Source organism: Rhineura floridana, chromosome 11 (assembly GCF_030035675.1).
Source record: "Rhineura floridana isolate rRhiFlo1 chromosome 11, rRhiFlo1.hap2, whole genome shotgun sequence".
NCBI classification, from domain to species: Eukaryota; Metazoa; Chordata; class Lepidosauria; order Squamata; family Rhineuridae; genus Rhineura; species Rhineura floridana.
The window spans coordinates 7,242,429-7,257,652 of record NC_084490.1 but is presented as its reverse complement, the minus strand read 5'-3'; the positions used below and the strand labels follow the sequence as shown (position 1 = coordinate 7,257,652).

Here is a 15,224-nt window from a genome sequence, read left to right as displayed (position 1 = left end):
CAGACATTGGCCAATCCAGTTCAGTACTGTTGACACTGACTAGCAGCAACTGTGCAGGCTGAAGTGCTCTTGGGGTTTAAGAAATATCCCCCTTTTCGTTGAAAACTCTATCTCAATATTGTATGCAGAATTGAAAACCAGTACACCACACCAAGATCAATTGTTACTACTCCTTGGCATTTTTTAAAAAAATAACAAAATCATTCATCAGTGAATCCATAGCAGTAGACATGCCATTCACTGACATATTCTGTCTCACAGTGAGATGTTTAGATAAGAAGATTCTAATTGCCAGTTATAGTCTAAAGATATGTTACGTCCTTTCTGACTCTACTCTATGGCCAAACCCTCCTGTTGGGATTTACTCAACCTACTCATCTTCATCTCAGCTCCTACATGATGTCAATTAGTGAAATCATAGACACACCTGCTAGCAGTGGTGCCATTGAGGTAATTATCTCTTCTTATAATTATCCACATCATAAAAATTAGTTCACTCACCTGATGCTCCATCAGTTTTCCAGAAGACACTAGAAACAGCATCAATAAACAATTCAGGAAGAGTTAATAAAATGTTTCTCTTGCAACATTTATAGCTGGGAATAGGAGGTTCAAATGAATTGTATGCTACTTGACATTCATGCCCTGGGCTGGTAATTCTGTTGACTTTAGTTTAAATATAAAGCCAATATGCTTCTCTTTGCAAAGTACATTGACAGAGACTATTGCTATCCATTGTAGTTTTTTAAACCTAGACTGGCATCTGTGATAGGACTATAGGTGGACACAGGAGAATCTGCCCAAGAAAAAGTCTTTGCTGCAAGGATGATGAGGCTCCTTTTGTTGTTGCTTCTGCTGCCTCTCAAGGAGTGCAAAATAGATTCCATAAAGTGTCCTGGAAGGGATCCCATCCCTGTTCCCCATGAGTGGCATCATCCAGGGGTCCTTCTCATTGGTGGGATTGCCTCTCAGATCCTTTATATATTCCCCAAAGTTTCCTTCCAAGTATATCCTTCTCAGGAGCTAGGCTTTGACCTTCCAATGTAAGAAACTCCCCTCCCCCCATTGCCCATCTGAGCATTTGAGCTAGGAAACCTAAGAATGATCAAATAGAGGAAATAGGATTTTCAAAGAACAGACACATGGAGTGCATTCATACTGGCACATTTCTTTCAGTCATTAACTTTTTTTCTATTTCCTATGCTTATAGTTTGCCTTTAAAAAAAAGGCTTACAGCTGTTTACAGAGTACTATCTTCACAAAATTGTAGTGACTTGCTGCCAACTATCTGGCACAAGAGTCAGTGGGACCAGCATACAGCTGAAAGAGGTGTGGGTGTGGGGAATGTATAAGTACTAAGTACTAAAGAAAATCTCATTGACCAGGCCAGTAGTAACGGCCCATGATTTTTAGAACAATTCTCCCACATTGGAAAAAATGGAAAAATCATTTTCAATCAGCCTTGAAATGATTTATCATCACTGCATAACAAATCACAGACTTTGCATTGACCAAGCCCTGAGTTCAGTTTCGGCCAACTCTTAATAGGCTTAATAAACAAATCTGTGTGGACTGGACCAATATATTTTGCACAAACTGTTATTTGATGCCCTTTATGAATTTCCAAGTTGGACCTCTTTTCAGTTCCTGTGAAGTACTTAGAGGCTTGGTTGATAAATCTGTGTTGGATAGATTAATACACTGTATATTTTGCACAACATTTTATTTGATGCATCATATTGAGTTCCAAGCTGTGCCTCTTTTCAGTTGTATTTCACACATTTCCCCACTGCCATCTTTCTTCTTAAATAGTGCTTTGCTTTGTCTGTTCATGTCTGTCCTCAATCACATTCGAAGCTATTGGCTATAGTTCACTTTCACAGCCACTGAGATGGCTTTTCCCCCTCCATCAGTCCAACAATGTTATTACATTACATTCATATAGGAGTGTTTCAGAATTTAGATTATGTTGTGTAAAGCCAGAGTGGTCCTGAGCCCTGAGAAAACCACTACACACAGTGCAGAACTTATTTTTGAAAGTACATATAACTTTATTTGCAGTATGGTGACAAAATTCTACCAGCACATCTTGGCTTTGGCATTTGCCATCCATGAAATCAACGAGAATCCCAACATCTTGCCCAATGTTACACTTGGGTTCCACATATATGACAGCTACTATCATGAGAAGATATTCTATCGTACTATTCTTGACTTGCTTTTCAAATCACACCGATTTGTCCCCAACTACAAATGTGGCAGCCAGAAGAACCTAATAGCTATTATTGGAGGACTTGGTTCTGATACCTCTTTCCACATGGCAGACATCTTAGCTCTCTATAAGATCCCACAGGTAAGCCATGTGCATGAGGAAGGAAGCTGAGGTTTGTACTAATCTCACAAGCAATTCATTTCCCCCTCTCATTCTGGGGGAAATGCTGTACTTCTCAAAGTGGGACAGATAAGATGGAGTAAAAACATTTTTGTCCGTTTTTCAAAGAACCAATCCAAATGGAGAATTACTTCAGAAGGGGTTGGGGACATGGAAACTAGGGTAAGGATGTCTTTGTCCACCATAGGTGTTGCTCAGAACTCACATCATATTCCCACATTTCTCCCAAATGAGTTTTCCAAATGAGTCATTGATGTTAATACTGCTGATTTTAACCAAAGGTAAAAATTCAAACAAACTATTTTTCCTTAAAAAAATATGCTCTGTATGAAAATGCACCCAGAAAAAATGGCCTCAGATCCCAGCTCTAAAATATTTATTTTTCTTTTAGCTCACCTATGGATCATTTGCCCCTGAAAAAGGTGGTATAAAACAAGTCCCTTCCTTTTACCGCATGGTCCCCAATGAATCCCATCAGTATATGGGGATTATCCATTTGCTTAAGCATCTTGGATGGAACTGGATTGGGATCTTTGCTGTGGATGATGACAGTGGAGACTATTTCTTGCAGGCCATAGAGCCACTGCTTTCCCAGAATGGAATTTGTTCAGCTTTCATACAAAGAATCCTAAACCAAGGCCATTTCCTTACCTATCATGAACTGGATGATATGAGATGGAGTATTACTGTACCTTTCATGGACAGAAAAGTGAAATCATTTGTCACCTATGGTGAAACTATGACCATCATGTGGTTGACCACCTTAGTAGCACTATTAATTCCTGAATATGAGGAAAATTCATATCTTGGGAAAGTGTGGTTTATGACAGCTCAGATAGATTTTGCTGTAACGTGCCTCATAAGGAGATGGAATTTTCAAATATTCCATGGCACCATAAGCTTTGCAATTCACTCAAATGAACCTCGAGGGTTCCACACATATCTCCAGAACATTGAACCTCACTCATCACAAGAAGATGGATTTTTCAAGGTTTTCTGGGAGCAGGTATTTGAATGTTCTTTTCCAAATTCCAAGTTGCAAGCCAAGTTTGATAAAACATGTACTGGAGAAGAGAGACTGGAGAGCCTCCCTACATCTGTTTTTGAAATGAGCATGAGTGGCCACAGCTACAGTATCTACAATGCTGTCTATGCTGTAGCACATGCTTTGCAAGCCATGGACTCATCTTGGACCAAATACAAAGCGATGATGCAGGAAGAAAAGTTTGACCTTCACAATCTTCAACCTTGGCAGGTAATGTCCCCTCAAAGAAATGGCTTCGTTGTTAGAAAGTAATCAGTACAAAGTGAAAGAGCATCCAACATTCTCATCCATGAAAAATGGTGTAATGATGTGTCTCTGGTGTTATTCACATAGGCTGGTGCACAAAGTAGCTTACAGCAACCTTGGTTCTCCAGATGCTGTTGGACTACAGCTCCCATAAGCCTGGGGACCTAAGGTTGAAAAGCACTGGGTTATATGGCAGAACAAATGCTGAGCTGTACAGAAAACACACAAATGCAGAAAAGAAGGAACATTTTCTGCTATCAACATTTCAGTTAGCAATAAAAATAAAACCAATACAAAGATTAGGACACAATCATAAAAATAGAACTATCTCAGTGGAATAAAAAAAGGAATTAAAAACCTGCATGAACCACCTAGATAGGTGACATGAGGGACCCTGGACAATTTAGGCGTCCAAAGTGATTTACAATAGCAAAAGCCAAAAATACAATACATAATAGAATAGCCATTATAACAGGCAGAGCTTGGAAAAGTTACTTTTTTGAACTACAACTCCCATCAGCCCAATCCAGTGGCCATGCTGGCAGGGGCTGATGGGAGTTGTAGTTCAAAAAAGTAACTTTTCCAAGCTCTGATAATGACGGTCCTGCCCATTTGGTAGGGGCCGGTTTGCCTACACCCTATTTCTAGGAAGGCTCGGGAAGGTTCCAGAAATTGTGTAAGAGGTCAGGTGGGGTATCTTGACCAATGGGGTAAGGGTTTTGAGCGGCTATATATGGCCTGCTCCGCTTTAAGAGTGCGCCTTTTTTGCCTTGCGGCACCCACCCACCCCTCCCTTGTCAGTATGGGCTCAGCTAGTCGCCTGCGGGGGCTGAGTAGGAATTTTTTTTTTGGAGATTCTGATTTCAGAATCTCTTTGGTTTTGCCTACTCCATACTGCTTGGGTTTGATTCATTTGGCTTGTTCCGGGTGGGTTGTGGTGATTCTGGTTTGGCTGGCATTGGATTCGGGCAGGTGAGGTAATTGGGGTTAAAAATGGAGGTGGATGAGGCATTTGGGTAAAGGGCACTCCCTGGTGAAACATCAAGGCGTAATGCCTGGTGTGGATCCGGGGGGTGTCCACATGGGACCAGCTTGCGCATCATGGTGAACGCCTGTACGGTGGGGCCAGGATGCGGAGGTTGGAACCACAAACCTGACTCCGATTGCAAGGAGGGAGAAGTTTTCCCACATCCTTGTCTGGGGAGTTGCAGTACGATGTGACTGACTTGCCTCCTGGTTTGGAGGGTCTAGACCCTCATAGATAGGTTGAGCCTCACCTGCCCGAAGGATTTGAGATTATTAATTGGCGGATTGGAATTTGATTGATTATGTGTTATATTTTAATAAATATAACATTTCAACCATACATGTGTCACGAGTCTTCCTTGGTGTGTTGGCAACAGGGGTCCTCAACACAACACCAGTAGGAGCATATGGGCTCCCAAATGCCTTAAGGCTATGAGAGCATAAGAAAAGCCCTGCTGTATAAGACCAGAGGCCCTTCTGTTCCAGCACTCTGTTCTCACAGTAGCTAAATAGATGTCTATGGGAAACCCACAATCAGAAGTGGAAGAGCACTCTCCACAGTCGTGATTTCCAGCAATTGATACCCAGAGGCATAGTGCCACCAACAGTGGAGGTAAAACATGCCCATCGTGATTAGTAGTCACTGATAGCCTCATCTTCCATAACTGCAGTGTCACCACCCTTCCCCTTGCTGGAATGAAGACTGAAGCAAGCATTCTATTGTAGCCAACAGACTTGGTTGCAGTGTGTGCTTAGTCGTAGTGTTAACCAAGTTTGCAAATATAATCATGGGCCACAAAAGGTCGGTAACCCCTGCATTAAAATGAAACAGATAGACTAAAAGTGTTATTCTAAAGAATCACCTAAAAACCACAATTTATGTCTCTCCACCCAAAAATGAGCACACGCACACACACACAAAACAGCCATGCAAAGCAAAACCAACAGTACTATCCAGATACCTAGGAAAATAACATATTTTCCTGGTGCTAGAAAGATGACAAAGCTGGTGGCAGGCAAGCTTTGTTGGGGAAGGCATCCCATAATCAGGGGGCTATGACAGAAATGCCCATTCTGTCATTGCTTTCTGTTGGGGGGGTGTTAAAGCTCTGGTGTTACCACCAAAAAAGCCTGATCCTGAACACTGCCTTTCCACTAGAAGCTATGGGACATGGAATAAGGCCTCTGAAGATGATCTCAGGGCCTGGGGAGGTTTGTATGACAGAATGTAATTCTTCAGATATCTTGCACTCAAGACATGTTGATATTGAAAGGTGTATGCCAGGACATTAACTTGGCCTCCTTGAGTCCAGATATACAGTATCTTCTCTCTGCTTCAGTGAAGAGAACTGGAAGAGTGTTTTTGGTTACTTTTCTTTACAATTATTTACTCCTATTGTTTACTTCTTTGTGGTACTTACATTACATGAAACCTTGAGTTCCTTGTACTTCTTACTTTCTATCATATTAAAACCACAGGAAGTCTTCTGCAGTGTGACTCCCTGGCCCCACTTGGCTCTTCCAGTGTGGGTGTTCCCAGTCCAGAAACAGCTACAGCTGTATCACCTGCTGAAGCTGGTAAAAGCCACTCCTAGCCACTGAGGTGACCTGGGCCTCTAGCAACAAGGATGGATCCAGGAACACACCCAGAAGGACCGAGGGTGACAAACAAAACACTAAAAACACTCTAAAATATCTTAAAAACAGACTTTAAAATATATGAATACAAAACATCTTTAAAAACATGTTAAAACAAAATATCTCTAAAATCAGTTCCAACACAGACTGGGATAAGGTCTCTAATTAAAAGGCTTGTTGAAAGAGGAAGGTCTTCAATAGGTGCCGAAAAGATAACAGAGATGGTGCCTGTCTAATATTTAAGGGGAGGGAATTACAAAGTGTGGGTGACACAGCACAAAATGGTCCTCCTGATAAGATGGTATCTGCAGGAGACCCTCACCTGCAGAGCACAGTGATCAACTGGATATATAAGGGGTAAGGCAATATTTCACTTATCCTGGACCCAAGCTAGGCTTTCTACACACAAAAACAGAACCTTGAACTTGGCCTGGTAGCTAATGGGCAGCCAGTGCAATTATTTCAGCAGCAGAGTAACATGTTGGAGATACCCTGCCCCAGTGAGCAGTCACACTCCTGCATTTTGTACCAATTGCAGATTCTGGACCAGCATCAAGAGCAGCCCCATATACAGCACATTACAGTAATCCAGCCTGGACATTACCAGTGCATGGACAACAGTGGTCAGGCTGTCCTCGTTCAGAAAAGGCTGCAGCTGCATTACCAGCCAAAGCTGGTAAAAGGCACTCCTAGCCACTGAGGTCAACTGGGCCTCTAGTGACAAAGATGGATCCAGGAGCACCCCCAGACTATGAACCTGCTCTTTCAGAGTGAGTACATCCCCATCCAAAGCAGGCAATTGATCAATTATCTGAGCTCGGGGACCACCAACCCACAGTGCCTCCATCTTGCTAGGATTCAGACTTAGTCTATTGGTCCTCATCCAGCCAATCACTGAATTTAGGCACTGGTCTAGGGTTTGCATGGCCTCTCCCGATTCAGATGTTATAGAGAAATAGAGCTGGGTATCAACTGCTGACACCTCCCCCAAATCTCCTGATGACCACTCCCAATGGCTTCATATAGATGTTAAGCAGCATTGGGGACAAGATGATACCCTGTGGCACATCACAGCACAAGTGAGAGTTGGCCAAAGGACAATCACCCAATGCTATTATCTGAAAACAAGGTGGGAGGTGGGATCGGAACCACTGTAAAACAGTGCCTCCATTACCCATCTCACCAAGTCAGCTCAGAAGGATACCATGGTCAATGGTATCAAAAGCCACCAAGAAATCAAGAAAGAATAACAGGGTCACAGTCCCCCTGTCCTTCTCCAGGTCATCCATCAGGGTGACCAAGGCTGATTCAGTCCCATAACCAGGCCTGAATCTAGACTAGAATGAGTCAAGAGTACTTGCAATTGCTGCACCACAACTCTCTCTATCACCTTCCCTAAAAAGGAGGTATGTGCAACTGGGTGGTAGTTGCCATAAACCAATGTTTTTTTTCAGGAGCAGTCAGATCACTGCCTCTTTCAGGGTGGCTGGGACCACTCACTCCTGCAAAGATGTGTTGCCTACACCTCGGATACACTCGATCAAACCTCATTAGCAAGTTTTAATAAGCCAAGAAGGACAAGGGTTGCTACAACGTTGCTGGTCACATCATTACAAGCACATTGTCCACATCATCAGGCTGCATCAGCTGAAACTGATTTCATGAGACTTGTGGCAGCTTAACACATGCCATATGTACACAGGAAGCTACCTTATACTGAGTCAGACCAAGGGTCCATCTAGCTCGGTATTGTCAACACTGACTTGCAGTGGCTCTCCAGGGTTTCCGATAGAGGTCTCTTCCACGCCTACCTGGAGAGGCCAGGGATTGAAACTTGGACCTTCTGCATGAAAAGCAGATGATCTACCACAGAGGTACAGCCCTTCCCCTTCCAAACCAACTGGGAGCTCCAGGATAATAATCAGGATCTCACTTTCTCACCAGACATTCACAGAAGTGACCACGGTGGATTAACCCTTCACAAGAATACATCACTATGTTTATCTTTTGTTTCTTTTTCTCTTTCCACCAGCTCCACCCATTTATCCAAGGCATTTCATTTAACAACTCAGCTGGAGAAAAAGTGTCTTTTAATGACCAAGGGGAATTTGTAGCCAGATTTGATATAGTGAATATGGACCTATTTCCAAACAATTCCTTCCTGAAAGTAAAAGTAGGAATGGTGGACCCCAGTGCTCCTGAAGGAAACCAATTCACCATTAATGAGGATATCATTGTGTGGCACAGAAGCTTTAACCAGGTGTGGATTTTGGGGGATTCTAGGCAGCTACTCCATTGTCAGGATAGATTATTCAGTGACTGGGAAAGCTGAAGTTTCCTCCTTTGCCTAACTTGGCCGTGATATCATAGGCAGGGATGGATGAATCTGACAGTTTTAATTCTCAGAGTTTCTCATTTTTCCAATCTTAAATTAAGTTCTGCCCATTTCTGCAACATTTTGTGGTTAAAAAAAAGAGAAAGAAATGCAGATGGAAATGTCTCCTATTTTACAATCAATTTTTGCTAATGTAATGTCTTTGTGTGTGCTATTGTCACTAATATATGCATTTTATCCACATACTCCCCTAACATATGGATATTTATACATTTGAAACATGGGTGATGCCACCCCAATTTCAGAGATCACAGGTAGAGGGAAATATAGCCATCGGGAGGTGGTGAATTACCATAGAAGATGAGAGCAAGGCTATCTGCACCTTGTTCCTTGCTGCCACTGGCCTGTGTGTGTTGCTGTTTAATGCCAGATCCACTCTCATAAGACACAATTGTTGTTGTTATGTGCCTTCAAGTCAATTACGACTTATGGCGACCCTATAAATCAGTGACCTCCAGGAGCATCTGTCATGAACCACCCTGTTCAGATCTTGTAAGTTCAGGTCTGTGGCTTCCTTGATGGAGTCAATCCATCTCTTGTTTGGTCTTCCTCTTTTTCTACTCCCTTCTGTTTTTCCCAGCATTATGGTCTTTTCTAGTGAACCATGTCTTCTCATTATGTGTCCAAAGTATGATAGCCTCAGTTTCATCATTTTAGCTTCTAGTGATAGTTCTGGTTTAATTTGTTCAAACACCCAATTATTTGTCTTTTTCGCAGTCCATGGTATCCGCAAAGCTCTCCTCCAACACCACATTTCAAATGAGTTGATTTTTCTCTTATCAGCTTTTTCACTGTCCAACTTTCACATCCATACATAGAGATCAGGAATACCATGGTCTGAATGATCCTGACTTTGGTGTTCAGTGATACATCCTTGCATTTGAGGACCTTTTCTAGTTCTCTTATAGCTGTCCTCCCCAGTCCTAGCCTTCTTCTGATTTCTTGACTATTGTCTCCATTTTGGTTAATGACTGTGCTGAGGTATTGATAATCCTTGACAAGTTCAATGTCCTCATTGTCATCTGTAAAGTTGCATAAATCTTCTGTTGTCGTTACTTTAGTCTTTTTGACATTCAGCTGTAGTCCTGCTTTTGTGCTTTCCTCTTTAGCTTTCATCAGCATTCGTTTCAAATCATTATTGGTTTCTGCTAGTAGTATGGTATCGTCTGCATATCTTAAATTATTGATGTTTCTCCCACCAATTTTCACACCTCCTTCATCTTCGTCCAGTCCCGCTTTCCATATGATATGTTCTGCATATAGATTAAACAGAGAGGGTGATAAAATACACCCCTGTCTCACACCCTTTCCGATGGGGAACCAGTCAGTTTCTCCATATTCTGTCCTTACAGTAGCCTCTTGTGCAGAGTATAAGTTGCGCATCAGGACAATCAGATGCTGTGGCATCCCCATTTCTTTTAAAGCATTCCATAGTTTTCCATGATCTACACAGTCAAAGGCTTTGCTGTAATCTACAAAGCACAGGGTGATTTTCTTCTGAAATTCCTTGCTCTGTTCCATTATCCAATGTATGTTTGCGATATGATCTCTGGTGCCTCTTCCCTTTCTAAATCCAACTTGGACGTCTGGCATTTCTCGCTCCATATATGGTAAGAGCCTTTGTTGTAGAATCTTGTGCATTACTTTGCTTGCATGGGATATTAAGGCACTAGTTCGATAATTACTGCATTCTCTGGGATCCCCTTTCTTTGGAATTGGGATATATATTGAACGCTTCCAGTCTGTGGGCCATTGTTTAGTTTTCCATATTTCTTGACAAATTTTTATCAAAATCTGGACAGATTCAGTCTCAGTAGCTTGTAGCAACTCTGTTGGTATGCCATCTGTTCCTGGTGATTTGTTTCTTCCAAGTATTTTAAGAGCAGCTTTCACCTCATATTCTAAAATTTCTGGTTCTTCATCATATTGTTCCTCCGTGAATGAATCTGTCATCCTGGCATCTCTTTTATAGAGTTCTTCAGTGTATTGCTTTCATCTTCCTTTTATTTCATCTTGGTCAGTCAATGTGTTCCCCTGTTGATTATTCAACATCCCTACTCTTGGTTTAAATTTCCCTTTCATTTCTCTAATCTTTTGGAACAGGGCTCTTATTCTACGCTTTTTGTAACCCACTAGTATACATCATTCTCTGCATTGATCCATGTCCACTATCCACTCATGTCTTTGCAAGTCAGCAAAAGAACACTCCCAGCCCCATATTTCTCCAACCCTAAACTCTCCACATTGCTATGGATAGGTGATGCCAATTTCTGTATGCAGTGACTCTTGCTACCCTGGTTATCAGAAGAAAAAGAAGGAAGGGAAGACATTTTGCTGCTATGATTGTGCTCCATGCCCAGAAGGAAAGATCTCAGACCAAAAGGGTAGGTCATGCCCTGCAGCAAATATTCTAGCCTACTGGGGTAATAGGTATCAACGTATTGATAGAAGTCCATGGATGTGGAAGTGTTCAGTTCAAATTTTGTTGTGTTTTGGTGTGATTTGCTTTGAGTGCTTTTTCAAATACTCAGGAAGAAAAGGTCACAGAAATGTTTGCCAAGGTCTGCCTGTTCAAGCCAACAGAGTTGTTTCATCTCAGTTTATCTGAGTTGAAAACTCTGCAGTCCCTAAAATGGCTGATGGGGGACAGAAAGCAATCTACCACAGATGACCCTTGGGCAGGGCCGGCTCCAGGAATGCCGGGGCCCTTGGGCATCAGCTTGCCCTGGGCCCCCGTACATGCCCCCCATACCTATCTGCTGTCTTTTACCATTGCCCTTAACAAAGATGGCAGCCAGTTTCCCTAAGGGGATGGCGCCTCTGCCACCATCTTTGTTGATGGCACACGTGCGTGCTACTAGCGTGCATCTCTGCCATCAATAAAGATGGCAGCAGGGGCTTCAGTACCTTAGGGAAACCATGGCCGCCATCTTTGTTAAGGGCAATGGTAAAAGACAGCAGACAGGTAGGTGGGGGTTTAGGGGGCATGGAGGGGCCACGGATCACAGAAGGGGAGCAGAGGGGTGGCTGAGGGGCCCCCTGTAGCTCCAGGGGCTGTCAGGCCAGTGTCCAACTTGGCCACCCTTTAGAACCGGCCCTGCCCTTGGGCCAAGTGAGTATTCAGCAGTGGCTTGACTTCCCCTCCCTCCACCACACACACACACACACACCTCTAACCATTTTGAGGACTGCAGGTTTTTGCAGCTCATGTCACAGGTACTCCAAGCAGCTATAACCATGGGCTATAAATGGCAGTTAGTCCCACACAGCCTTAGGGAAGAGGGAAGGAAAATTAGCTAGTGGTCAGGTATGAGCATAATTGAGTTGGAGTCCTGCTCAAGGCTAGCCATGCTCATTTTATTTCTGTTCACAATCACATATTTCAACATCCTGGTTCCCAATTATTCCTCTTTCTCTATTTAAGAACCAAAACAATAACTTCAAGGTAACTCTACCTTAAAACATGGCTGATGTGAGCATGGCAACCATAGATTAAAGCAATTTATAGGAAAGATGAATGCATGTGGATGTGATTGTGGTTAGACTCTACATTATGTTCAGTGCTGACAATGAGTGCCTTTGAAATGGTATGTTTGCAAGCATGGTTTGGAGTTCCAAGTATTGGGCTCCATGTAGATAGATATTGGCACTGTTGATGGTTCTCTTTTTTCTCCTTTTTTGTTAAAGACATGGATGAATGCTTCAAATGCCCAGAAGATAAATATCCAAGCCAGAGTAAAGATAGTTGCATAACCAAAGTGATAAACTTTCTGTCTTATGGAGAACCTTTAGGGATCACATTTACAGCACTTGCTGTTTCTTTCTCACTCATCACAGCTTTTGTACTGGGAATTTTTATTAAACACAGAGATACCCCTATAGTCAAAGCCAACAATCGGGACATCAGCTACGTTCTCCTTATCTCCCTCCTCTTCTGCTTTGTCTGCTCTTTGCTGTTTCTTGGTAGACCTACAAAGGGGACCTGTTTTTTCCGTCAATCTGCATTTGGCATCATCTTCTCAGTGGCTGTTTCTTGTGTGTTGGCCAAAACCATCACTGTAGTTGTTGCTTTCATGGCCACCAAACCAGGATCCAGGGTGAGGAAGTGGATGGGGAAAAGACTGACCAACACCATTGTTCTATCCTGCACTCTTCTTCAAGTAGGCATTTGTGTTGTGTGGCTGGCAATCTCTCCCCCATTTCCAGATTTGGCCATGCATTCACAGACTACAGAAATTGTAGCAGAATGTAATGAAGGGTCTGTTACCATGTTTTATCTTGTCCTGGGCTACATGGGACTTCTGGCCATCATCAGCTTCACTGTGGCATTCCTGGCCAGGACGTTGCCAGACACTTTTAATGAAACCAAGTTCATCACTTTCAGCATGTTGATGTTCTGCAGTGTTTGGGTGTCTTTTGTCCCAACCTACCTGAGCACCAAGGGGAAATACATGGTGGCTGTGGAGATCTTCTCCATCTTGGCCTCCAGTGCTGGGCTGCTGGGTTGCATCTTTTCACCCAAATGCTACATTATTTTGCTGAGGTCAAACTTGAACATTAAGGGGTATGTGATAAGGAGAATAAATTGAAATATAATTGTATCCTGTTATAAGTGTCCGATTATTAGTATTTTATGCTGGCAAGCCTATGCAGTTGTTTCTTGAGTAGCCAGTCATTTTCATAATTGTTCTGCATTGCTTTTAAAGGTTTCCATATCGTTGTACACCACCATGATGTTTTCTGAGAGGGCAGTATATAAATACTTTTATAAATAAAAAAAATAAAATTGATTGATTTTCTTGCCCACCCTTCATTGAATATGGATCCCAGTGTAGGTTATACCATGCAAATGAAATCAAACACAAAAGGAGCAGATAAAAAAAATGTTAGGGATGGACACTTGTCTATTGTTGGTCGGTATCAACCTTGCATTTGTTAAGCCTGATTTCTTTACCATGAATGTGTCCCGGAGATTGCACCATACCTCCACATTCATGACGTTCTGCTTTGAAATCACCACCATTGTCATCACTGCTTTTTTTATGGTAGTATTCACCAGCACACAGTACTGGCACCTCTTTCCTCTGCAGCTCACGGCAGCCACTTTGTTGTGGCACCCACAGCACTTGTATCAAGCTGTGATTACCACCACTTCATTTTTTAACAAAAAAAAGTTGCTGTTGTATTTCGGCCCCACCCTTCCTCCCAGAATAGCAACTTTCCATGACAAAATGAAACAAAAATATATCTTAAACACTGAAGAAACACTAAGAACATCTCAAAACAATCATGTACTCTCACAGATAATAGTATCAAGTACGGCTGTGCACTGAATTTGGCTGAGACACAGTTCCAAACCAAATCAGGCTGATTCAGGGGCATCCACATGTCAGTCGCATCAGGCTGAGATAACCCCAGATCACAGTGGGTTGGGCTGGACAGTCCAGAATGATCTGCGGCTACCAGAAGGTGTGGCATAGGAAGGAGAGGCAGGCATGGGTGAGAAGAAGCAGAAACTGCAAAAAGGAGGGATCTACTATGCAACTCTGTCTTTGCCTGAAATGTGGGGTAGGGAGGTGGGTGAATCCATTTCCTGCCTGATCTCTCCTTCTTGCCAGTCTTCTCCTTCTCCCTGCCCTCTGAAGCAGCACCAGACAGGATTTGATTCTCCCTCTTACTAACTGGGAAGTAGGGGATTCTGTCCTGCATGGTGCCAGTTGCTGCTCATTCACCATGCAGCTTCCCTGCATGCAAGGAGTTTACTTGTGAACCATGAAGAATGGAATCCTCTTGGTTGCCTGCTGGTAACTGGGAGGATTTGAACCATTTGGTGCTGGTACTTGCCCCTTTGGGAGCAGTTCCTCTGCGTGCAAGGAAGCTGTTTGCAAAGAAGCAGCACTCTGCAGGATCAAACCCTGCTCTTATTATTTGTTTATTTGTAAAAATATTTATATACTGCTATTCATTAAAAAAATAAAAGCAGTTTACAGTACATATAAACACACAATAAAACCATTAAAAATTAAAATTAGAAAGCATTAACTAACTATTGCAGAATATCTTCTTAATTCCCTGCATAAGCCTTTCCTCCCCCTCAACCATATATTTAAAGTAGAAAAGAAATCCTTCCACTGTACCCCCTGGATTGCTTTGGGGATGGATCTAGGCAGGGTGTGTGGTCCGTGTCAGCAGAGGGGGATCACTCCAGATCAGTCATAGACATAATAGGGACACAGGAACTTGCATTACGTTGAGTCAGACATTGGCCAATCCAGTTCAGTACTGTTGACACTGACTAGCAGCAACTGTGCAGGTGTTCAGGCTGAAGTGCTCTTGGGATTTAAGAAATATCCCCCGTTTGGTTGAAAACTCAATATTGTAGGCAGAATTGAAAACCAGTAGACCACTCCAAGATGGTCACTATTCCCTGGCACAAATAAATAAATAAATAAATCAGCCATCAATGAATCTGTAACAGTAGA

The 15,224-nt window shown here is 42.6% G+C and overlaps 1 protein-coding gene across 1 annotated transcript; it reads left to right on the top strand.

The window, feature by feature from the left end:
• The first annotated feature begins 2,846 nt into the window (after positions 1–2,846).
• Positions 2,847–13,331, top strand: LOC133365954 (vomeronasal type-2 receptor 26-like). The gene is made up of 4 exons (XM_061588450.1): positions 2,847–3,647; positions 8,380–8,607; positions 11,000–11,126; positions 12,430–13,331. The coding sequence occupies exons 1-4, from the start codon at positions 2,847–2,849 to the stop codon at positions 13,329–13,331; spliced, it is 2,058 nt and encodes a 685-aa protein (XP_061444434.1).
• The last annotated feature ends 1,893 nt before the right edge of the window (positions 13,332–15,224 follow it).